Source organism: Etheostoma cragini, chromosome 13 (assembly GCF_013103735.1).
Source record: "Etheostoma cragini isolate CJK2018 chromosome 13, CSU_Ecrag_1.0, whole genome shotgun sequence".
Lineage (NCBI taxonomy): Eukaryota > Metazoa > Chordata > Actinopteri > Perciformes > Percidae > Etheostoma > Etheostoma cragini.
In genome coordinates this window covers 13091573-13115640 of record NC_048419.1, presented here as the reverse complement: position 1 = coordinate 13115640, position 24068 = coordinate 13091573, and the positions used below count along the sequence as shown (strand labels likewise).

The 24068-nt window shown below is 40.1% G+C and overlaps 3 protein-coding genes across 9 annotated transcripts; all 3 read left to right on the top strand.

Moving 5' to 3' along the window:
• The first annotated feature begins 1033 nt into the window (after nt 1–1033).
• LOC117955178 lies at nt 1034–23976 on the top strand. 5 transcript variants are annotated; one of them, XR_004658974.1, is made up of 6 exons: nt 1036–1183; nt 2582–2904; nt 3048–3355; nt 3455–3550; nt 5611–5837; nt 23966–23976. XR_004658974.1 is itself a non-coding variant. In XM_034889448.1 (6 exons), the coding sequence occupies exons 1-5, from the start codon at nt 1063–1065 to the stop codon at nt 4268–4270; spliced, it is 879 nt and encodes a 292-aa protein (XP_034745339.1). In that variant the 5' UTR covers nt 1037–1062; the 3' UTR covers nt 4271–4278; nt 5611–6590. The 5 variants fall into 5 exon arrangements, 4 of the variants coding, with proteins under 4 accessions (XP_034745338.1, XP_034745336.1, XP_034745335.1 ...); XM_034889448.1 differs by lacking the exon at nt 23966–23976 and adding an exon at nt 4240–4278 and having other exon boundaries at nt 1037–1183; nt 5611–6590; XM_034889445.1 differs by lacking the exon at nt 23966–23976 and having other exon boundaries at nt 3455–3547; nt 5608–6590.
• cct8 (chaperonin containing TCP1, subunit 8 (theta)) lies at nt 7553–14556 on the top strand. 3 transcript variants are annotated; one of them, XM_034889425.1, is made up of 16 exons: nt 7553–7771; nt 8351–8441; nt 8550–8629; nt 8918–9067; nt 9406–9586; nt 9710–9771; nt 9851–9988; nt 10433–10611; nt 10834–10900; nt 10994–11081; nt 11190–11305; nt 11509–11580; nt 11773–11937; nt 12292–12411; nt 13342–13469; nt 14285–14556. In XM_034889425.1, exons 1-15 carry the CDS (start codon nt 7712–7714, stop codon nt 13447–13449), a joined length of 1677 nt encoding a protein of 558 aa, XP_034745316.1. In that variant the 5' UTR covers nt 7553–7711; the 3' UTR covers nt 13450–13469; nt 14285–14556. The 3 variants fall into 3 exon arrangements, with proteins under 3 accessions (XP_034745316.1, XP_034745314.1, XP_034745317.1); XM_034889423.1 differs by having other exon boundaries at nt 13342–13473; XM_034889426.1 differs by lacking the exon at nt 13342–13469.
• On the top strand, nt 15036–22904 carry rskrb (ribosomal protein S6 kinase related b). The gene is made up of 13 exons (XM_034889434.1): nt 15036–15351; nt 16439–16729; nt 16837–16920; nt 17310–17378; nt 17695–17764; nt 18597–18704; nt 18971–19011; nt 19884–19911; nt 20185–20274; nt 20440–20528; nt 21402–21512; nt 21642–21755; nt 22024–22904. The coding sequence occupies exons 1-13, from the start codon at nt 15322–15324 to the stop codon at nt 22258–22260; spliced, it is 1362 nt and encodes a 453-aa protein (XP_034745325.1). The 5' UTR covers nt 15036–15321; the 3' UTR covers nt 22261–22904.
• Nucleotides 23977–24068: the final 92 nt, after the last annotated feature.

The window sequence follows — 24068 nt, the reverse complement described above, 5'->3', positions numbered from 1 at the left end:
AATATTTTTTTTGTAAAACACAAGTCCATCACAAATTAGTTTTAAAATACAAAATAGATTAAAGGTTAAGGAAAAGTCAAAGCACGGGCGTATTGATGGCTTTATTAAATCACTACAGACAAACAAAACACAGCAGGTGGATCTCTAAACACTGCTTAAAACTGTTTGACATGCAGGTCTGTAGGGACATCTTCTGGTCACTCTGCTTTCAACCCTGCCTAGTCCATCCTTATCAGAATTTGATTTTTGTGTCAACGTGTAACTAATGACACATGAGAAAAAGACAAACCTCACACTGTATGGAAAGGGGCAAATAAGTATCAGTGTTTTGTGACCTGTTGTCCTTGTTCTGTCTATGTCAATAGGTAATAGGTAAATAGGGTTAATTTAACCTTTACCAAGTAATTCCTTTGAAATTTGTAATCTGTGTTCCAATTCCACATACCATTATAAAATTCAATAACATATGGATAACATGACATGTAGGCTCTGTTATATTGAACTGCGTCATATTAGGTTTGTGTTTGTCATTTTCTGTATTCCTTATGTAGCCTATGTACCAAACACCTGGTACGTTAACAGATCAACATCTTACCCCAAGTACATTATCATTGTTGGATTACATTAGATGGATGAAAGGATATATTTCACAAAGGGTGACAAGGTGGTGATAAGGAAAATAATGATGATAATTTTTAGGGATGTTACAGAAATGAATCTCATTTTTACAGAGGTAGAATTTCAAAACAGGTAATGATATTGTGGATGATTGTATTATCTGATTTGTTTGTCCTAAGGGAGTGTATTTTCAGTTTCTTTCCGTCAAAATTGGTTTTCTTTGTAACCCTTCACATTTTCATGCAAAACATGGCCTTCCAAATAAGAAGAGTTAAGAAAAAAATAGGTTGTTATCAATCAAGCTGTCAGTTTATATTTTCGAAGCATCATTTTTATTATTATTTTGAAGCACATTTTTTGCAACTCATGATGACCAATCATAGCCATACACCCAGACTTGACGTGTTACGTCATCCGGGGGGGCTTTGCGTGAAGGGCGTGGTCATGTGTGTCTGCGTGCGGTCTGCGGTCCACCGCCAAATTCAAACAGTGGAAGAAAGAAACAACAGCAAGAGGCAGCTGAAGTATCTAGTCAATTCTCACAACTTGTACTTTCAGGTGAGCTGGTGTCACTGTAGCTAGACGGTTGAGTAACTGGTGTTCAATATAAGTTATTTAACGTAGACTTTGTTTAGTGTAAACTGAGGTGGGCTAAGGCAGCTAACAATAACCTTACTGCAGATAAGCTAACGAGGCTTTCGCAAACTCAGCCCTGTTTTTGTTGTTAGTGAATAATAATCCTTTGCCATTGGTTCTTTAAAACGTATAAGTTGTTAGACGTGTTAATCTTGTAACTTAATTATTGTTCCTATTTGACGCACACGTGTTACATCGCTGTTATTTACTCCTCTGGTGTTTCAGATGCTTAAAAAATAATCAGTAAGGGGCAGTCAGCAAAGCTAAAACATCCAGATCAAACAATAGCCACCAAACTTTCACTAACACGGTTAGCTGCTGCTTGACTTTACGCGTGGTTACGGGTCATTTTCCGTGCTTTGTTAATCAACAAGTTTCACATTTTTGGTCAGTAACGTTGGCAAATAATTGTGCAGTGATTTCTCTAAATGTCCGTTACCGTTGCACTTAGCTAGGGAGCTAACGCATTAGCTCGAGAATGTGAAGAGTTGAACTTGTTTATCTCGGTCTTAATGTCTGGAAATGTCTCTTATTTACTTCTTGTAACGTTATACCTAATGTGATTAATACTTTGTTTTATTTCGAATGTTATCATGAGTAAACGTTAGTATTTATATATAATATTATTTTTTTATTTGAATTATATCCTTTAGCGCGATTAGCTATGCCTGCAACTAACAATTATTATCAACAATTAATCTACTGATTCATAAAATACCCCATTACATTTTCCAAGAGCTGAGTGTGATGTTTTAAAATATATACCAACACTCCAAATCTCATTTAATTTACATACAAATAGCATCTAGCCTGAAAGGAGATGAACAAATCCTGACATTTGAGGAGGTGGAACCAGAGTCATTTTTGCTTGAAAAATAATAAGTTGATTATCAAAGTTGTTTCAGACTGCTGTATGATGTAACAACAACATCAATTTGCTGGGGACCTGGAGTTATTGTCCAGGCAGCAAATTGTAATTTATTCCCACACCAGTGTAAAGCACAGTTATTTTTAAAATTTGTTATTAAAATAGGGCTTCACAATATAAGGAAAATATGCTATAACATTTTTAAATGTATCGCAATAACGATTTTGCTTATGACAAACAGAAATTGAAGTGTACTCAGTTGTTCTGCTGCTTTCAGTTTTCTACTAAAATGCAACAAATAGTATGAAAGGAAATCATTTTCTCCCTTTTTTATTGAGCAAATTGAACATTGATATGAATATAAAAGGAACCAGTTAAACAGTGACGGTTATTATAAAGTGCTGTTTTCTACTGGTTTTCTTTCAACTAACACAAACATCTGTGTGTCACAATATGTTGCAGCCTGGACAAGCATGGCGTCTTCAGTGATGGATGGCGTAGGTAAAGCTGTGGGTGGAGTGTGGCGGGCACACACAGTCCTGGATGAGTCGGACGGGGCGGAGAGCTCCCCAGAAGCCCCCGACCGTTTCCGCAAGCTTCGCTCTTCATCTTCACTTAACTCTCTGCGAATGTCTTTGCGCAAGCGGCTCCCGCTACGTTCGGTCCAGACCAACTCTCTCCCAGAAAATCCAACATGGGAGACCCAGAAGGAGCAGCCAAAGCCCAACGCGGTCCGCAAACTTACTCGCAATGCTCGGAACTCCATTACTGGGGTATATCAGGTAGATGGATTAAGTCCCAAACATTTGTACATCTCTTGTTATTTCTGTTTTGATATACATAAGATAATCAAGACAATGGTAGGCTGTTTTGTTCCCTCCTCACCATCTCTCTCTTCCCTTGTTTTCTTTTCTCCCCTACCCAGAGGCTGCAGAGGACCAGAGAGTTTACACGTGAAGAGTGTTTGGTAGCAACCCCGGGTCAGACATGTGATGGGGAAGAATCCGGCGCATCAACTTCTCGCACCCCAAGAAGTACGCCTAGCCGGGCTGCGACTCCCAGACGCACCCCCAGATCAGCAGTTACTCCTGGACGTACCCCAGGCTCTAGGGGGAGGAGGACTCCTGACGCTGGCGTCCGAGGGGTGAAAACAGGAGGAGGGAGGCGGCAGCTTGTCCGCATGGCTGCATTACGAAGTCCCTTTGCCTCCCCCAACACACAGAACCAGAGGCTGTGAGTGTCCCTTTTTTCCATCACTGTTTTCCAAATTGTATTAGTCTCTGTTTGCTTCCTGTGGTTGAATCTTCTCTGAGTGTTTCTTTGCTGTAACAGAAAGTTTGACCGAGATTTGGAGTCGGTGTCCAGTGGAATCAGGAGGCTCAAACATCTGTCCAAGGCCTTTGACGATATTATTGGCAGAGACAATGGGTAAAGGATCTTCATTTTGGGTTTTTAACATTTAGATTTTCTAATAGTTAGAAGTTTTATTTGCATTTTCAGTTTTTTGTGAGTTATTTTCTGGTTGTGGGTAATAAATAGTGGGTCAAAGGTGCGTGAAATCCATTTTCTGTATATGTGTGAATGAACGCATGTGTTCCATAGGTGGATGAGTGTTTTGCGTATTTGAGGAAGCCTTGGTCGCGTTTCTGTTGTTCCTTCATATTTTTTACATAGAGAGACAAATGCATGATCACCCTCTTTACCCTCCCACCTAAAGAATCCCAACAGCTTGTGGGTCACCAGACTTCCTTCCCCTCCCCCCAGACACATTCTTCCCGGCTAGATTTGAAACTGTTTCTATGTTTCTGGTATTTGAATGAGGAGGGAGTGAGGGGGCGACAGCAGGGGGAGAGAGTATGGCTGTGTGAATTGGAGCCAGATGAAATGACAAAAGTGTGCTTGAGGGAGGTTGGAGTATATTTACATCACTTCCTGTGTTGACATTCAAAATGTTGAATCGGACCCGCCCATAAAGGACAAAATCTACTGTAAAACAACGAAAGGCATCTGGACAGTGACATCGTCTATTATCAGTGTTTAATACATGCAGGCTTTTTATCACTGTATAAAAGGCTTTTCCTTTGGTGATAAAACACATTTGTTTTTTCCTACAACAGGCAGTTCAACTATTCCCTAATTGCGGAGTAGGGAAGAAGGTAAATGTAAATATCCCAAAATTTTGTGGAAGCATATGCTCAAAGTGTAACTAATTTTGTGACATGAAAGTGCATGGCAGAGCTGGCCCGGTGTCTGTGTTTCGATGCATGAACCCTTGGATGTACCGTATGAAATTGTGAAATAACTCTGTGACCTGTTGCAATGAAAAGCTTTCCTTGTCTTTTCTGTCATTGTCCAAGAAAAGGATGCTCTTCTTCTCCATCAGACTCACACTTCCTTCCTCCTTTACTACTCTTTGCTTTACATGTTGTCTTGTTATGTCACTGTTCTTTCAGCTCTATTTGAATTCATTCGTTTTCCAAATTCAAGGTTTTAAATGGACTTAACATAAATACTGAAGCACTGCTGGAGAAGAGTCTCGTTTCTAGATGTACCGTTAAGAAACCTTGTCTTCTGATATGTCAACAACTGTTTTGTCTCATTCTGGAAATAATAACAACATACCCCCTTTTCATAAACAAATCTAGCTCAGTCATTTCACATTAATGGTAACTGTTAAGACAATTATTTAATAAAGAACACACAGAATCAACGAAGTTCTTCTTAAAGACAGCACTCACAACAAAGTACAGAAAGTGACTAACGAAAGCCTTCAACAGCAGCTTTTTTATTAAGATAAATTCTTTATCACAAAGATGGTGTTATGTCTGGTCAGGCAGGGCATCCCCCCCCCCCCCCCCCCCCCCCCCCCCCCCCTGCTCGGCCCTTAGGAGCGTCCTGTGCTTTTCACAAAGTCAGACAGTGGTACCTGTGTTTATCTTGTGAGAGCAGAAACAGTACTTTGTCTTTTTCACCATTCAAAACAGTTAAATATTAACCCGAAAAGAAAAGAGTATCATCATTTTCTAACAGTAACCAAACAAAAAAGAGCACAAACAATTGGAAAATAACTTCTTCTTTTTTAAGTGCTCATATTACGCTTTTTTTGTGTGCATGTAATAGGTTTACAAAGTGAAAAGCCTACATGCTTACCGTCTTTCAGAGAAAACAACGTTCACAAACAGCTCCATACAGCTTTATTGTAGTCCAGCCTTTACTTACGTGACAAGCGTGCGTCATTTTGTAACACATCTTATAATGCTCGCCTGCGACTCCCTACAATCGTCTCAATACAATATGAACCTGAAAATGACGGTAATATTAGCACTTTAAGATAGACTTAGAAAGAGGAGATAAGTAAATAAATGATGCATTGCTTTTAGTTTTCTATTTCTCACTGACATGAGTGCAGTCTTAAAACTAAGTGTGTACTATGTCTCCCTCTGTGTATTCTTTCTGCAGTAGTTCTTGTTTTCTCTCTCCCCCTGCAGGACAAGTATGAGGGAACGTTCTGGAGGAGCAGTGATGAGAAAGTTGGACCCAAGCGGTAAACTCAGTCACTCAAACCTCACACGCCGAGCCACAAATCTCACAAACACACTGGGAGGTTGGGCCCACACAGCTGTGAACACTGTTCGCAAACCCAACTGAACCAGCTACATGCTGTCTGTATGTAAAACACAGGACCTTTTTGGAGCCATGTTTAACATGTATCACTGTTACATTTACATGTAGTGTTGTCATGATACTGGGAGACGGTTACATGGCAGCTTGCCTTCTCTTTTAATTACTGTAAGTTTTGTGTAGTTGGTAACATTTAAGTAATTTTTGTGTGTTTACATCTTAGTTTAGCTGGTTTTTGGTAATGTATCCTTATTGTAGCTACCAAAGGGATTTCTGTATTGTGGTGTATGTACTTGTCATGCTGCTACAACCAAATGTCTTAGTTACATTATCATGATACTAATATTGTAGTTTGTATTATCACTTTCAGCATAGACACCTTTTGCATGTTTCTGATATTTACTGTAAAAGAAATGCTGCACAAGACCAAAATGTTATCTGCCGAACTAACACTAAAGTTACTGAACAAGGGGAGATGCATTTTTCCTCTAATTTATATGTATGCAATAATGTAACTAAAATTTGTTTTACTGTTGTTGTTTTTTAATTACATTTGATTATGTACAATTTGTAAAGTGCCTTTTCTATTAGGGGGACTTTTTTTATATAGTATGTATGTACAGTAGCTTAGGCAGTATTAAAGTGAGATCATTATTTTTTTCCCTCCATATCTTTCCTTGAGGCTGAGCTCTGCATTTATAATGGCTTGTGGATGATTTATGCATCAGTACTGTACACATAAATCATTTGATAACGTGATGAGGAAAATTGTAATGACTTTTAATCTGATGTGAACGATGAGGATGTTCTAGAGCTATGTCGAGCAGGTTTTTAGAGTTAGCGTGACTTTCAAATGAACATCCTCAAAATGAAAACCTGTAAGCTTCAATAGCCTTTTTGTTACAGCAACACAATACTTGTTTGTAGTGTCTCAAATTAAATAATGTGGAATCTATTCTTGTAAGTAATATTTATTATGCATGTACATATTCATACTGCTAGAACCGGATCTTCTACACATCGGAACCAGTAGTGAAGGACACAGGCTTTGAAAATCTTTTACAAAAATAAACTCACAGTTTGATAGAATTTGGAAACGAGTGCTTTGCAGTGTGACATTAGAAGACATTTCTTTGTTTATGCCATGGCAATATTTCACAGAATCCATCAAATAGTTAAATGTGGATTTAGAAATGTGATAGGGTGGGATAAGGCTATTTTTGTGTAGTGATGGTTGTATTGCCGTTAATACAGTTTTTATTTGAATTTCAATGGATACAACACTTCCCTTGGCTCAATATAAATTTTAAACTGACAAAAAACTGAAAACATCTTTATATATATATATATATATATATATATATATATATATATATATATATATATATATATATATATAATCTCCCCTACCACTACATTTATAGCTAGTATTATTTGCTATATATGATGGATTTTTTTAGATTAAACCACCCAACAGGTATATGAAAATAGCTTCACAATGACTAATTTTCAAATTAAAGTGCAGTTTACATTTTAATGCTTCAAAAATAATTCTAGTGAACTTCTACTTTTAGTGTTTTTTATTGATTATTAATATATTTTATTTAAAGTGCCTTTTGTGGCACCCAAAGTCAATTCACAAACAAAATATTGTTTTAACACGGTTAGAGTGTTTTTACATGGTAGTGGTTTTTGTTTTTACAAGTAAATAAAGGTTTAGAAGTATAAAGTATAAAAGTGAATTCTTTTTTTAATGTAACATTTCTAAGGCAACAGCTCCCCACAGTGGTGGGCCATTGTTACAGCAGTTGAAACGTGAATCGCTCGGTTTGACCCTTGTTGTTACCCGTCTTCAGTCCCACGCCTCGTTGAAATCGCTCCTCCTCTGTCTCTCCGGCTTTGTACCCAGAGCTGAACACACGCCGCGGCAACTTTCTCAAAGATACCGGGGCTGCTAAACATCCGAAAATGGCTCTGCACGTGCCCAAAGCTCCTGGCTTTGCCCAAATGTTGAAGGATGGCGCCAAGGTGAGGTTAAATGAGTTTTTTGGAGTAATTTGGTAGCTTTGAGTGAATGGTTGTGAACTAGCATGCTAGCTAGCGTGAGTTAGCACGCTGGTTCATAGTCATGAGGGAGAATTCTAGAAGCAATACAGGCCGCTCGGGTCGTCTGCTCCCGGGACTGTTGGGATGGACCAAAGGCTGCGTCGCAGTGTCTTCTCTTGCACTTAAGTGTATACGTTGATTAGCTGCAGTGGTAGGTAACTGTCAGACTAGCAGTCAGACCCAGTTAACTGTCAGTACTGAGGCTTTGATTGTCACCACCGTTTTGCCATGGATGCTGATGCTTCCTGTTTTGAGTTAGCTCTAACTCATCTTGCATCTGTTGATGATGCTGTCCAAGATGCATAACGTATCGTATTGAATAAACCTCATATTCCCAGGATTATTCCGATAGATCAATTAGTTAAACTATCTTGATACGATTTGTTTTCTGTTAACGTTAGTTATGCATGCCAGTAACGTTGTCATACATGTACACTAATGAAATACATCTCTCTTTGGAAATTCACAGTATTATTAACAGAGTTATTTTCTCTGATGCAGCACTATTCCGGGCTTGAGGAGGCCGTCTTTCGTAACATCAGAGCCTGTAAGGAGCTTTCTCAGACCACACGCACTGCATATGGACCAAACGGTAAACTGGAGCTACTCCAATATTTATTTGTATCAAGTTTGTTGATCCAGCCTTTATTGGCGAGACAACAACATCTGTGATGGCTAAACTGACATTGTTGGCTTTCAGGCATGAACAAAATGGTCATCAATCACCTGGAAAAGTTGTTTGTCACCAATGACGCTGCGACAATTCTCAGAGAGCTTGAGGTGAGGAAACCTTTTGATGAATAATTTTATTTCGGTTAACATACATGACAGAAACATTTATCTCCCCCAATTTTCCCCCATAGCTAACCAAAAAAGGAATAACCTGAAGCAGCGGCTTATTTTTTTTTACCTATAAAATAATCCCCCCTAGAATCACCCAGAAATCCAACAAAACTAAATGAAACTAACTACTTGTAATAAATACTTGCAACATATTGCATACAGACATTATTTATAAGTTAGTTAATGTTTAATAACTGTTTCTGTAAATGCCATTTGTTTTTATAGGTGCAGCATCCAGCCGCCAAAATGGTAGTGATGGCCTCCCACATGCAAGAGCAGGAGGTTGGAGACGGTACGAACTTTGTCCTGGTGTTTGCTGGAGCTCTGCTGGAGCTGGCTGAAGAGCTGCTCAGGATGGGCCTGTCGGTGTCGGAGGTAAACGTAGTTGTCGGTCATCATCATGCATGTTGTGCTGTGTAATTATTTTTTTTGATATGACAGCAAGGTCTTTTGATAAAAAATACTTGTATTGATTTTCATTTCTGCCCATAATGTACTCTGTACCATTTAGTTTTTTGCCTGTCTTCTGAAGCGGTCTCCCATTTTCTTGGTGGTACTTTGAGTAATGTCATATGTTACCACACCTACTGAAGAAAAACACTTAATGCAAATTAGCTTAATATTATACATCAATATCAGGCTTACGCCATAATGCTTTTTATAAGGAATGGATCCCTGCATTTGCTCAGTGTCCCTTTTCCTCTTTTTGACAGGTGATTGAAGGCTACGAGAAAGCTTGTAAAAAGACTCTAGAGCTATTGTCAGACTGCGTATGTTCCTCAGCCGAGAACCTCCATGATGTTAAGGAGGCAGCATCTCTCATCCGTACTGCAGTCATGAGTAAACAGTATGGCAACGAAGACTTCCTCGCTAACCTCATTGCACAGGCTTGTGGTTAGTCGGCAATTTAGACTACCTAAACTAAACCAGCTGTCTGCTGTCAAACATAATTATCTTAATGGTAGGATTAATTGAGTAAGTCTCTTAAGTTTGTTTCTTTATTGGTTTGTTCCACAGTGTCCATCTTCCCAGAGTCCGGCAACTTCACTGTTGATAATGTCAGAGTGTGCAAGATTATGGTAAGCCGCATTGTCCATTGAAAATATTTTGTCTTGTGTGTGTTGTTTGTTTCTAGTTTAATGTATATGGTGTTTTCAGGGTTGTGGAGTGACGTCATCCACCATGTTACATGGCATGGTTTTTAAGAAGGAAGCAGAGGGAGATGTCACATCAGTTAAAGACGCCAAGATTGCTGTCTACTCCTGCCCCTTTGACTGCATGGTGACAGAGACTAAGGTAATGGATGCTTTAGTCGCTCTTTGATGCTTTAGAGACATCTGACCTCAACAACCAAAATGAATTGAGCTTAAGGTTTATGGTTTAACATATGCTGGTTAACTTAGGTTTCACATTATAATACATTTGGCCTGCAATTATCGGCTTTAGGATCTGGATTTTTTTTTGTGTCTATAACGAACATTTTGAGCAAAAATAATATAATTAATGTTGCCTGAATGCCATTTAGAAGTTTCAGGGTACTGATGTTGTGCATGCTTTCTAACTGTCGCTGGGTCATAACTTACTGGGACACTTAAATTGAACCACGCCATCATGCATGTAGGTTACTATTCCCACTGTGACAACTTGCTGTGAAAGGTTGGGGCCTGTTATCAGCGGTTTATAAAGTTGATATAAAGGTTCTAATCTTGGGTGCTAACAATAGTCCTATCTGTCTCATAGGGCACAGTGCTGATAAATAACGCAAAGGAACTCATGGACTTCAGTAAGGGAGAGGAAGATATGATGGAGGCTCAGGTGAAGGCCATCAAAGAGGCTGGTGCCAACGTGGTGGTAACTGGGGGGAAAGTGGCTGACATGGCGCTGCACTATGCCAACAAGTACAACCTCATGGTGGTCAGGTAAGACCCAGATAGACCCCTGACAATCCAAATACGTATTAATTATCAAGTCCTCGGAGAGACAACAGTTTTCTCCTTCAATGTTAACCCTTCCATGTCCTTCACCACAACCACATAGAGGGAAATGACAGATGCCTGTATTAATGTAGTGGTATTACAACGTCTTTATGTAAGGATACCTTTTTATCATGGTGCACTTAAATCCTCCTTCCCCCCCATCAGGCTTAACTCCAAGTGGGACCTCAGGAGGTTATGCAAGACTGTTGGAGCTGTAGCACTGCCCAGGATGGTGAGTGTTGTTATATTTCTTTCAGATCAGTTATATGAACATAATGAAATGCACCATTATATAATGTAAAATTATGCTTTTCTGCTTCTTTAGACTCCTCCAACTCCAGATGAGATGGGTCACTGTGACAACGTGTACCTGACAGAGGTGGGGGACACTCATGTGGTGGTCTTCAAACACGGTAACTCATTCTTTGCTCCGGCCTTGCATGTTTTAATTTTATACCTGAGCTTTGCTCCATATGAGTTTTAGGCTCAACATATGGTTTGGTCTTGATTGTTTTGAACAGAGAAAGAAGACGGTCTCATCTCAACGGTGGTGATCCGAGGCTCCACTGACAACCTGATGGATGACATTGAGAGGGCTATAGATGATGGAGTCAACACCTTCAAGGTTCTGGTCAGGGTAAGTCTACAACATAAACCACTGTGGTATGTTTTAAACTTTAAAGGAGATGTAAATGAAAGAATGTTTGCCATTTGTCAATGCACACATTGTTTTACAATAAGTATGAGTCAATCTCAAAAGTAAAAGTGATTATTAACTTATTTGATTTACTGCTTGACCTGCACAACAGCTACAGTTTGTGTGTTACTCACCGCCTGTAGGACAAGCGACTGATACCTGGAGCAGGAGCCACTGAGATTGAGCTGGCCAAACAGATCACCTCATATGGAGAGGTATGCACACTTGAGTAAATAAACAGAAGATCACCAGGTTCAAACTAATGCTTCTCCTCTTGGTTAGGTTTTTTTTCTTTACTGCATCATCAGCTGATTGAATTGCATAAACATGAGCTGATTCCCCCCCCCCCCCCCCCCCCCCCCCCCCCCCCCCCCCCCCCCCCCCCCCCCCCCCCCCCCTCTCTTTAGTCCTGCCCGGGTCTGGACCAGTATGCCATTAAGAAGTTTGCTGAAGCCTTTGAGGCTTTTCCACGAGCGCTGGCTGAGAACTCTGGTGTTAAGGGGAGTGAGCTGCTCTCTAAACTATACTCTGCGCATCATGAGGGACACAAAAACATGGGCTTCGACATTGAGGTGTGTATTTGTACGTAAATAGTTCTGAGCAAATGTTTAAAAAATGAAATAACGTCAAACTGATTTTAATTGTCAATGCACATTTTGCCATATTGCAGAGAAAAACTCAAATGCTGTAACAGAGGCATTTCAAATAAAGTAAGGTTAAGAGTCCATGATGTCATTCAACATTCAACAATGTAGCCTGTTATTGTGCTCTGTCGGTTTCATTTAACTCGTGGCTCTTATAGTTCAAAAACACACGCAAGTACATAACTTGATACTACCTCTTTTCCTGAATGCATAGCAATTTATTTGGTGACGTATTGAACGACCCGCGTCTGTTTAGTTCTGACGATGTGATGTTGTCTTTAGGGAGAAGGCCCCGCTGTGAAGGACATGCTTGAAGCCGGCATTCTGGAGCCTTACCTGGTCAAATACTGGGGCATCAAACTGGCTACCAACGCTGCCATCACAGTACTGAGAGTTGACCAGGTTTGTACAAATACTCGCAACACTGTTACAAAATTTAGACACAAATAAATAAATATTTTTATGTGCAACTACTTCCCATATCATGCCCATCTAATGGTCTTTTAAGGACAAGGCAGGTGTTATTTGTTGTTCTGATGGGACCGAGCCCGACCCAAACATCATTTTCTAAATATCTTTCCGATCTCGGCAGGTCGGGTCCCGTCAAGTCGGGTTTTCATCCTCTATTTCCAACTTCCTTACACTCTCTGTGGAACTCAACCCATGCCCATTAATTCCTAATGAAGACCCAAGTCTTTAAAAAGATCAATTTTAAGGGGATAAAAATGATTTCCTCAATCAGCTGAGCACGGTAATTTTTAGCAAACATGCCTCAGACGAAAGTGAATCGTACATTTTTGGGGAAATATTTTCCGCCAAGGATTACTACATTACCACATTTGTATCAGTGAGCATTATGGCAGCAGGCTGGTGTATTTATTAATGGTTGAAATTAAACCACAGCTCTTACATTCGTTATCACAAGGTTCATGTCTCCCAGTTCAACTATAATCATGTTTTTTTTAATATGAATTAATATTCTATATATTACATTATTTTAATTTAATATTATTCTATGGCACAGGAATTTCTTAGATTTTTGTTTTCATAGATTTGTTGAACAATATAGAATGTCACTCATCCTTTTTGTTATTCTATTTCATATTGTCAAACAGAAAAATTAAATATATCATGAGAATTTAAATATACCTTTTAGTATACAGATTCGAACAGTTAAACAAAACCCTATCCTGATCTGTGGTGTGGATCAGATTCAGGTGCAGCTCACTCAAGTTGGGGACGAGTCACGTCTTTACATTCAAGAGATTTGTTCCTTCACAAAGAATTCTGGTTTGGGTGACGTTAGTGTGTGTGTATATATGTGCGATCTAGATCATCATGGCTAAGCCTTCAGGGGGACCCAAAGCTCCCAAGCAGAGAGGCCATTGGGACAAGGACGATTGGGAAGAAGCACCTGATAATTTTGAAACTCACCATTAGAGGGCGCACACACCCCCTCCGTCAGTAGGTCCTGGAATGTGTGTGTTTTTGACTCACAGGATGTACTCACTCGCTCACGGAAACATGACATTGTAAAACGTTTGGTTTGTTTTGCCTGTCACTACTAACACCAGGTGTACCGCAGAGCTCAATGCAGAGACAAGTGGTAGAGCAACAGCATTTGGCCACTTCTCTTGTGTTTTTTAATGATACCGAGTGTGTCACTGACAGCAAACTAAATCACTTTGAGACTAAACTTGCACAAAACGGATACAGTATGGTTTGTTAGCATGCTGCATGCCTTCGCGACCTTTTTTCTTTCAGGTAATGTCCTCAGGCAAGTGCAGAATTTAAAGATGATTCATGTAACATAATTCAATACAAAGGGAACCTGTAAATGAGATATAGGGCTCGGAGGGACATGGGGCGTTGTTGTCTGGAGAGCATTTTCCTCCAAATTACTGGGGAGGCATTCTACTTCATCGGAAATAAACCTGGAGGGTCTAGATCTCAGCCCTCTTTGGTCTTGAAAGCATGAATTCCATTTTTATTCCATTGTAGCACATTTTCTCATAGTGTCTGTCTGTTTGTCTCTATATATCTAACGGTGGATTTAAGGGAGCTCTTTTACTTTAAAAATATAGCCCAAAGTCATTATTTTTGCACATAGGTTGAATTAAAATATGTATTTTTTGCTAACTGCTGTCTAATGGGTATGTTTTATTTGAATAATCGGTCTGACGTGAACCTTACTGCCTCCGAGCCTACAGGCGGCTGCGTGGATCTTGGTGATTTCCAGACAGAAAGGACTGACTTCTGTTCATTCTCCTTTCAGATCATCATGGCTAAACCAGCAGGGGGACCCAAACCCCCACAGGGCAAGAAGGACTTCGACGAGGATGACTGAATGTGATGCCGATCCTCCTGTAAAACCCGGAATGCTCCCACTTGGATTAAAAAACCCTTTTCTACTTGTTTATTTAAAGCTCAACAGTTTGGTTTATTTTGTAGAAACGACACACATGGTTAACAAGATGTGAAAGTAAAATGTATGCACTGTCTGCTTTATTTGTTCTTGGTCCCAAATAAATGGCACTTGGGCTGTCATGACTTTGCAGGACTGTATTTTTTTTTTTTTTTTTACTTTGTTAATCTAGTCTTGATTTGAGTTTTCTTGTCATTCAGTCATGACGGAAAGGAATTCAAGTGGGGAGGATTTAGGTGCCATTATGTCCCACATCTGTACAAGGACGTTTTCCTTGGAGCTCATAAATCAGCACTGTTCTGGGCTCTATGCTCGAGCTGTCATCATGCACACATTAATAACCTTTTGATGTTGCCCTGTGGGTTTGCTGTAAACATGTTAGTCGGCAAAAATGATGCATGCGCTGGTTTATTTTACAGCAAGTGAACTGAAGAATTCTAATGGCGATGTCAATTAAAGACCTATCGATACAGAATGCATTCGTTTGTCTCGCCTTGCCAATGATGCAAACGACAATAGAAACAGGAGTCACTTCCATGTAGAATGGATGTCTGCGGCTCTGATAACGGGGGGGGGGGGGGTTGAACTCCACCAGGTCGCGGTCTCATTGGATGGCGAAGATGTGGGCGGATTTACGCTGACGTTACCCATACTAGGGATTAACTTGGTTCTATGTCGCCATATCTATCACTTTTGCACCGGATAGCCTGCTTAACTGCAGATTGAAGGTAAAGAGTATTGTAAACGTCGTCAACCCTTATATCAATCTCTGTGTTGTGCACAATACTGTTGCTAGGCTACCGTGAAGGCGCGCGGTTAAATGTGAGGTACCTGGATGAGAAGCATACGTCGCACTGAGTTTACAGTACCGATGTGCTGTCACACTGATGGGGGCCGACGGCAGTAAAAACAGGAAGGTGAGTCGATTGAAATTGGTTGCTACGGTGTGACGCACGTAAGGGGGTCCCTGTTTCCATGGCGATGTTCCCGAAATCCTCAGGCAGCGACGACTGCCAATCCTGAATGGTTATGTGTTAGCACTAGCTACGTTGAAATAAAGTGTTACCAATTTGTGTTATTGATAAACTCGTACTCTATCCCTGTTAAAATATGTTCTGCTGTCTTCAAAAGCACCTGTAGTATTTACGAGTTTACTTTGAAGGCGACATCTTCCCATGTCCGGTACTGGTATCTAACATACTTTTGGCAATTGTATAATTTTATAACGCACAATGTCCAAATAAAACCTTAACATTGGCCCGTCCCTTGGCAGATGTCAGGGGGATGTCGCACTGATGGCATTCATCTCTGCTGACCGACTGAACGTGTCCTTCATTTAGCTCGATCATGTTGATAACATCCTGCATGGCTGATTACACACATCTTGCACCACAGAGCATCAGAGCTGTTGTGCAGCCCAGGGGGAGGTGGGGGGAAGGGGGCTGACCGGGTGACTGCAGATTGAATCCAGACCAAAGTTGTCGTTGTTTTTTTCTCTCATGTTAAATCACAGATGAGCGCAGGAATGGTTAAGTGAAACAAATCTGTTGGCCACTGCCCTCCATTGATGCTTTTCAGGGGGTTTGCACAAAGTCACAAACTAAAGTTAGGCTGATAATTTAGCAAATGCAATCAACAATCCAGTACAGTAGGACATGTTTTGTAGGAGTTGGAGATTGCAATTCTCCTCCCACAGTTAACGCTATAGCAGCTGTTGCAGCCACAGGCAATTCTGAGAAGTGGAAGAAATTAGTAACTGATATATTCAGAATATATTATATTTTAAAAGGCCTTTGGCATGCATAGTTTACACCAGCAATGTTGTTTTTTGAGTTTCTGGGCTATGATATGAAGTCTAAAAGGGTCAAGTAAAGGAAGAAAGTTGCTTTCATGCCTGCTTTGATAAGTGTTGATTGTGTAAAACAGCCCCAAACACTGTGGATTCGGCTAAAGTTTAACATCTACTAACCTGTACCATAATGCTTCTTTTTGCATCCCCTACAGAGGCCCGCTGAAGGCCAGGAGGAGGAAGACTTCTCATCTGGATGGCGGGGCTTCCTCTCCAGCTTAGGCCTGTCTATCGCACCAGGCCTCTGTCGCCTGGCACCATCTGCCCTGCATCTGGGCCAGCGTCGAATGCTCCAAGGCAAACCCCCCGACGTCCCAGACCATGTCCTGAGGTTGGCGGGAGTCGGCCCAGGCAAGCTGAGAGCAGAGTGGAGCCTGCCAGGGTTCATTACCTTGTTCTTGCCCGAATTCCCCCACAGAACTGTGCCTGGGTACAAACACTTTCAGGTAGACCTCAATTTCAACATAGACACCAATCATATGTAAGGCTGGATATGATTGGATAATGTCTCTGTACCTCTCTCTTCCTCTGTCACTGTTTTTCATCCCAACAGGTGTTGAGTTACATCGCCAAAGGGTCATTTGGACCCATTCTGAAAGTAAAGGACAAGAATGAACAGAAAACATATGCTGTCAAAGTGAGTCTTGTGCCTGAATCTCACATTTCAAATGTGTTTTTTTTGATTGATCAAAACCACAAATGAACAGACAGTTTATTAATTCATGAAAATAATATGATATGTGCAAATAGGCCAAAGGTGAAAGACAGTATGAGGTTGGTTTTGACTTAATACTGTTTGTACGTGGTGTGCTAAATGACTGCAGGACTGTAACACTGAAAGTAAAAGAAATACAAAATGTTTTTATGCAGGCAAACATTTGTTACGACTATGATGTCCATGAAATCTTTAATTGTCAAAATTACAATCAACTCAGGGCATGTCATTTTAAGTGTATTCATTGAGGCTGTCTATCATTCCAGTCCTGTGTAGTTTTGTTTCCTGTCAGTCTTTTTATCGTCCAGCAGGTTATACCTAAATCAGAGATTCTGAGACTCGGGGTGTTGGAGCAGTCAAAAGAAGAAGTTATTGTGCAGGTGGGTACAAAGAACAGGGCCTTGAAAATTATTGTGAGTTTGTAGATTTTTAGTAAAAAAATACCATCTTGAAAGTTTTTAGACATTAATATGTGCCTTTGAAAGGACTTGGTTTAAGCACCCAAGTTATTAAACATTGCTAATGTACTAATGCTGATGATATTCCTAATAAACTATATATTAAATGGAGGTAAGACTAAAGCTTTTGCTGTGACCCAACTGATGTGTTGTGGGACACATTGTAATTGGTCTGAGGAGGTGATACACTTTTTAGGTATCTTTATTTATCAGGTTGATCTTGGACATTTGCCCGCAGCGTCAGGTTCGCCACCCATTTGTCCATGACCTCCAAGACTGCTGGCAGACTCAGCACCACCTCTACATTAGTGAGTTAGCCAGAGACCAATGACCCAAATCCAACCCAGATCCACTACCCAAAAAAACCCTCACTCCGCCTTTTCTCACCTCAACACTGATAGTCTTGTCCAGAATTTACCCACAATCCCTGACCTAACACCTAGAACATGATTCCCAGAAGATTGAGATTCCTATTAAGTAGTTTTGTCTGGTTGTTTTGCCTTGCTACTTTATCCCCTACAACCCCAATATACCACTGCCTGTGTGTCCTAAATCTGCTTCACCTCTTTTTCCTATCCTTCAGAGCTTTTACCCTTTTTCTACAATTCAGCCACTAACTCAGAAAGTGTGACCCAGTTTGTTAGCTACCTCACACCCTGTGAAAAGAGAGCAAATTTGTTAGCCCAGGGACCAGATGTTAAATGCTGCTGCAGCAAGACACAGTTTTCACAGTCAAAATAGAGGATGGCTCGGATTGCTTGAACAGTGAATAGTCACAGAATCATTGAGCCATAAATGTAGATATTGAACATATTTTGAGCAAATCAAGACCACATAAAGTCACCATGTATAATATAACAGAGGGGTGGCTCCTTGATGCTACATTCCTGTTTCCAAGGAGAGGGATCCATTGTTCCAGACACACTTTTTACCTTTATTTTTCAAAACAGACTACAGTACATCACCTATGTTTGGTTTGTAGAGAAAGTAGAAATAGTTTTACACACACTTCCATTTTACACTCCCGTTTCTTTATTTCTTTTACTAGTGTGTGCTCCACATCCCGTTGACTTTCACTACCTCTCAAATCTCACATTTCATGACAGAGGCATGTTTTAATGCTGTCTGTAACCCCCACAGTGTGTGATTACTGCAGCACAGGTGACCTGTACACTTACTGGCAGATGATCGGTCATTTCTCGGAGGACACGGTGCGAGTGTTTGCAGCAGAGTTGGGATGTGCACTCGGTGAGTACTGACATAACAAAGACCTCCTATTTCTCCTCAAATATCCTAATTAAATCAGAGGTGACTACAGGAAAGTTTCCCTAGCTAACAGTATTTAATTGTAAGTAATTATAAAAAGGGGACTCATTAAAATTAGATGAGCTCTCAAAAGGATCTCCCACAGCAACAAAGCAGTGCCATTGGGCTTTCAATCTGCCAGTAGGATGTTAAATATTCTAGTTTAGTTGAGTTTTATAGTTTTGTTCTTCTTTGGTGGTTTTTCGCAGGCTTTTTGCATGACTTTGGGATCATCCACAGAGATGTGAAGGTAAGAGAGGGAGGTTATTCACAAGTTTTGGACCAAAATGACAGACCATATATTCTGATTTATGCTACAAAATGTAAACAAAAGTATTCCGTTTTAATAAAGTTTGTGGGTAACATCAGTCCTTTCTTCGAAAGTAATTCGTCATTCGAAACATTCTGGCCATCCAGAATGAGATTACAAGACGTCATCCAGTAACATGGATAAGGCAAAACATCAATCATAACATAATGTATACACATCTACATACCAGCAAAATGCTAAAGTTCACTTACACCGTGCACCACGTAGCAGCAGAAAGAAAATAAATGCTACAAGTGACTGGCCTACATCCACGATTCATTTCTAAACAACCAACTCAGCGATCTTAGTGCATCATCATTATTTTTTAAAAAATCTACTTTTGTTTTGTTACTAAACACGTACAAACATCAAATTGTATGGTTCCCAGTAAACACCTTTACCTACTGAATGTTTTATACTTTAAAGATGTTTTCTACCAGTTCAGAGTACATCTACTCCTCGGCATGAAATGTTTCCTTATCTGTCAACACACTTTGTTAATTACTGTTTGTTAATCAGACCAATGATGCATTCTTGTGATTAGCTTATTAGATTTAAAGCTTTCCTTTTATTTATTTATATTTCATCGAAGTAGAGTTTTATTGAAATGTATCAATGCAGTTAATATGTGTTTTTTCATGAGCAGCTTTTGGCAGTTTTGGTTGTATTAGTTTGCTGTTTTGCAGGCTGCAGATGACTTTTTATGGTTTTTATTAAATCTGCTACAGCATTATCAGTATAGCTGACATAGTACATCGGTGAATATGGATGGGTGTCTAATTCAGTCTTTTTGGTACTGGTTTATTTTGTAGATGGAGAATATCCTGCTGACAGACAACGGTAAGTAAAAACCAGCAGAGAGCAGCCTAGCTCTGGTGTGTAGGAGAACCTTCCAGAATCTTGACTGGGCAAATCTGTCATTCTATGCACATTAATGCAAACAGTGCATCTGTTTATACTGTGAGGGAACATCCTTTGTATCCAATGGCATGTGCTACTGAGATCAGATTAGTATTGGAGTATTTTACTGTTTTAAACCAGTTGTAACTGCATCAGTAAGTTTCATCTCATGTCATTTGCACATAATGATGTAAATCAAATGGTCTGCTCTAGGACACCTTCGCTTAGCTGACTTTGGTTTGTCCCGTCGCCTAGAGAGAGGAGGAAGAGCTTTTACCATTTGTGGAACTATCCAATACATGGGTGAGAAATATTCCTCCACATCTGCAGAACAGTGATCTGCAGATGCTGAGGACTAATGTTTTGTGTATTATTGTAATCTATTATACTGGGCAGAGAATGTATGCATGTAAATGAACAAAGAATTAGTACATCCAGTGCTATGAGCGTGATCTGTCTGCTCTGCAGCCCCAGAGGTGCTGAGTGGCGGACCTTACAACCACGCAGCTGATTGGTGGTCGCTGGGAATTCTGCTTTTCACATTGGTTACTGGGAAGGTGAGAGCTTGTTGCCGGTAGGCTCGGCATGTCTTGCATGATGAGCAGATATTACTCTCACCTACCTTCTCTGGCATAGCTGAGATTTTGTTGTTAACTAACATTGTAAAGAATGCATTGTAAACAATTAAAAACAATACACTGAGACATTGGAACGTGTCATAGAGCCAAAACACACCGAGAGGAAAGCTTGGAGGGAGAAGACAAAACAACACAAGCAGAAACAGAAACAGACACACAAAAACACATGCATAAACAGACCTACACACACACAGACACAACACAAAGGACCAAACACATGCACAGGACCTCAAGGAGTCATTGATGTTGTGCCAAGTGTCCAGGGTCTTTCTTGGCGCTCCATGGAAGCATGCTGTTGACAGTTCTATGTACATGACATCCAAAAAGGAAAGGGTCCATGTACAGATAGACAAGTCATGGGGAGGTTTCCAACAGGTTGCAGTCATTTTCTTTGCAGCTGTAAGTCCAGCAAATACAGCATGTTTTTGAGTTCTAGAGAGCTGAAAGGCCGACCGATCATTACATTGTCAGTAACGGGCACAGTAACATTCATCACGGCGGAAACTTTGGATGCAATATTGCTCCAGAACTGACCAACGGGAGAGCACTCTCAGAACATGTGAAGATATGTACCTTGTGCTTATTGCTGTTGTTGAATTCATTTTATGCTTTCTTCTTGAGGATATTTTCCATTTGATGATCTACATTTAAAGGACTCAAAGTATTATATGTTTTCTTAAATCTAGTCATTAGCAGACATATGCTTTTCAATGTTAAAAGTCTAAAATCTGGAATTCTGAAAATTGAAACACACTGAATTATATCTCCTTGTACACCTCAAACACTCCTCAGTTTCCCATGCCTCCAGAACCAGATCACTGCAGTATGCTGAGGAAAGTAAGAAACTTTCCCTATGAAACGCCTCTGAGCCTCAGCTCCCCACTGGCCTTGCTAATAACAGAGGTAATGACATAAATACGTGTAATCATGACATTTAGAGCCACACTTCAGACTGTTTGACTACATGCACCAGTATCTACTGACTGCTCGGTTTGATGGCATATTATGACCTACACATGTTTCTCTGTCCAGCTTTTGTGCAAGACTCCCTCCCGCCGCCTGAGGACCCTCGATCGTTTCAAACGCCAAACCTTCTTTCGCGGAACAACTTTTGACCTCGCCCTTATGCAGCGCCAGCCTGTTGAGGTAACTGATGAATGTCAGTTTGGCTGTTAAAACCAGGGTTTTTCCTGCATAGAGAAATTGTTAGCGCCCTACAAAAGAGGTGTTAGACAGCCTCAAAGGGAGATCACCACCAAAATGGTAAGAATTGAGAATAAAAATAGCAATTCAAATCCTCTCTCTATGGCCCATTCTGAGCCAGAAAAAAACCCTGGAAACATGAGTCTGATTGTTGAAGAAATGTTCAATAATGTAGGAAAACCAAAGTGATTGTTTTCTTGTCACTGTCCAGGTGATTCTGGAGCTGAGAGAGAGACCTGACCGAGCTGCCAAAGCTAGACGAGGTCTCACTTTGTCTCTGCAACCTCTCAAAGGCTTTGATTACGACTCGTTCCTCAGCCCTCCCGCCACGCCGGACACGCAGCTGGACGCCAACACACAAACCCACACAGCTGCACCATACCCCGGCCCATCATTCCCACTGCAGCCTGCTCAGGAAAAGATCCCACACAGAGAAGTGTTTGTGTGATGGACTTTGAGTTTACAGTAAGGTTTCCAACACACTAAAAGTAAAGGCCTACATTTATGTGTGTCTGCACACTCATTCACACTTACACACAGTTGTACTGCGCCTTCTAAAATGTTTTATTTAGTAAAAGCCAAAAATATCTGGTTATGATTTAATTTGAACTACAGTTGAGAAAGGAATGCTTCATTTGAGTAACATTTTAGAGAACCAGTTCCCCACTTGTATTGGCAAGTTTTATGTTAGATTTATTAAGATTTACTGAACACTATTTTTTTCTTCTTTTTTTACTTGTTTGCCTTTTTCTGTTGAGCACGTTTTTCAATATATTTGCTCAAAATGTGTGCAAGAAAGATTGCGCTTTTGTTCATCTACTTTCAGTTACAGGTGACTGGTCATGGTTGCCCAGTTACTACATTCTTATCATATTCACCCCACATGGCAAAGACCTTTTTTTTTTTTTTTTTACAGCAAGTTATATGTAGTTAATAGAACTCCGACCAAAAGTCCTCAACAAAATGAGTCTATTTCGGAACTTCTGCCTTCATTTTCATGTTGCATGATTATGAAACTGTTTTGGTGAGAGGGGATGAAAGAAACTCTTTGCCTCCTGTTTTGAGTGATAATGCTGCGATAAAACCTTTCCCTAACTTGTCCTTTGTGTGTCTCTCCTCCTGTACTGTTTAAAGTCACGCAGGCATAACATTGGATCAAGATGTGTATGCCTTCAGCGTCGGCTTTAGTTTGAATCATTTATAACCTGCCACTCAGGGGAGCACTTGATTTTGACCCCAAGATGGCAACCAGCTGTACAGATCTGAGCTGGGACTGGAACGGTCGACTGAACAACAGTATTGTTTAACCTCTTTTTAACATTTTGATAGACACAGGGATTTTTCAATTGTCAAAGGCTGCCATAACCCTAGCCAGTAATCACTTTCATGCGCTTACCCGATCATCAGATTACATTATGATTTTGTAAAGTATGCCGTGATGTGTACCCAAAAATGCCTCACATGTGTGATCCTGAGCATGCTTTTTTGTCACCAAAAACGTACAAATTTCTCTTTACAAACTTTATATGACTATTTTGGACGCTATTTGATGTTATACAGTATCTTATGTTACAATGTATTTTTTGTAATTACCATGTAGCACAGATGAAATATTAAACTCTTTTAGTACAGAGACCAGCTGATTTGGATGTTCTTTGTGTGAGATGGGTTAAAGAAAGAGAGACCTCGCTTTACCTTTTCTATCAGTTACACCACATTGTTTCTGCAGAAAGATAGCATGCCTATGCCATTTTGTACAGTGGACAATTACATAAGTGTGTAAGTACAATTGATGTTTTCTTCTACTTTACTAAATTTCATTTATTGATCCATCCATTGCACCTCCCTCTGGAGACATCACTGCACGAACCTTTAGGTATATCTCAAGAGTACAGAGACAGAAACAGCAATATTAAAAGATGGCCCACTTACTCCATAAAGGCAGTAAAGGGATGAATACACCACCAATACCAAAATATGTGGTTGATTCCCATACTCTATTCCCTCTAGCGAGAGTATCCAGGGTCATTTTTCTGTCCTAGAAAGTCCTAGTTAATTTAATTTGAATTTCTGCTCAGAAGCGATTAAAAATAGATTCAGTTTCTGAAGGTCAGAGAATTGGAAGAGATAGACTACACATTTATACATGCAAGTATTTAGGTATTTTTTTTTATGGATTCTCTGATTTGGACCTCATATGTATTTCAGAAAAAAATATGGCAAACCATTGTAGGTCTCTCTATAGAAATCCTGTCA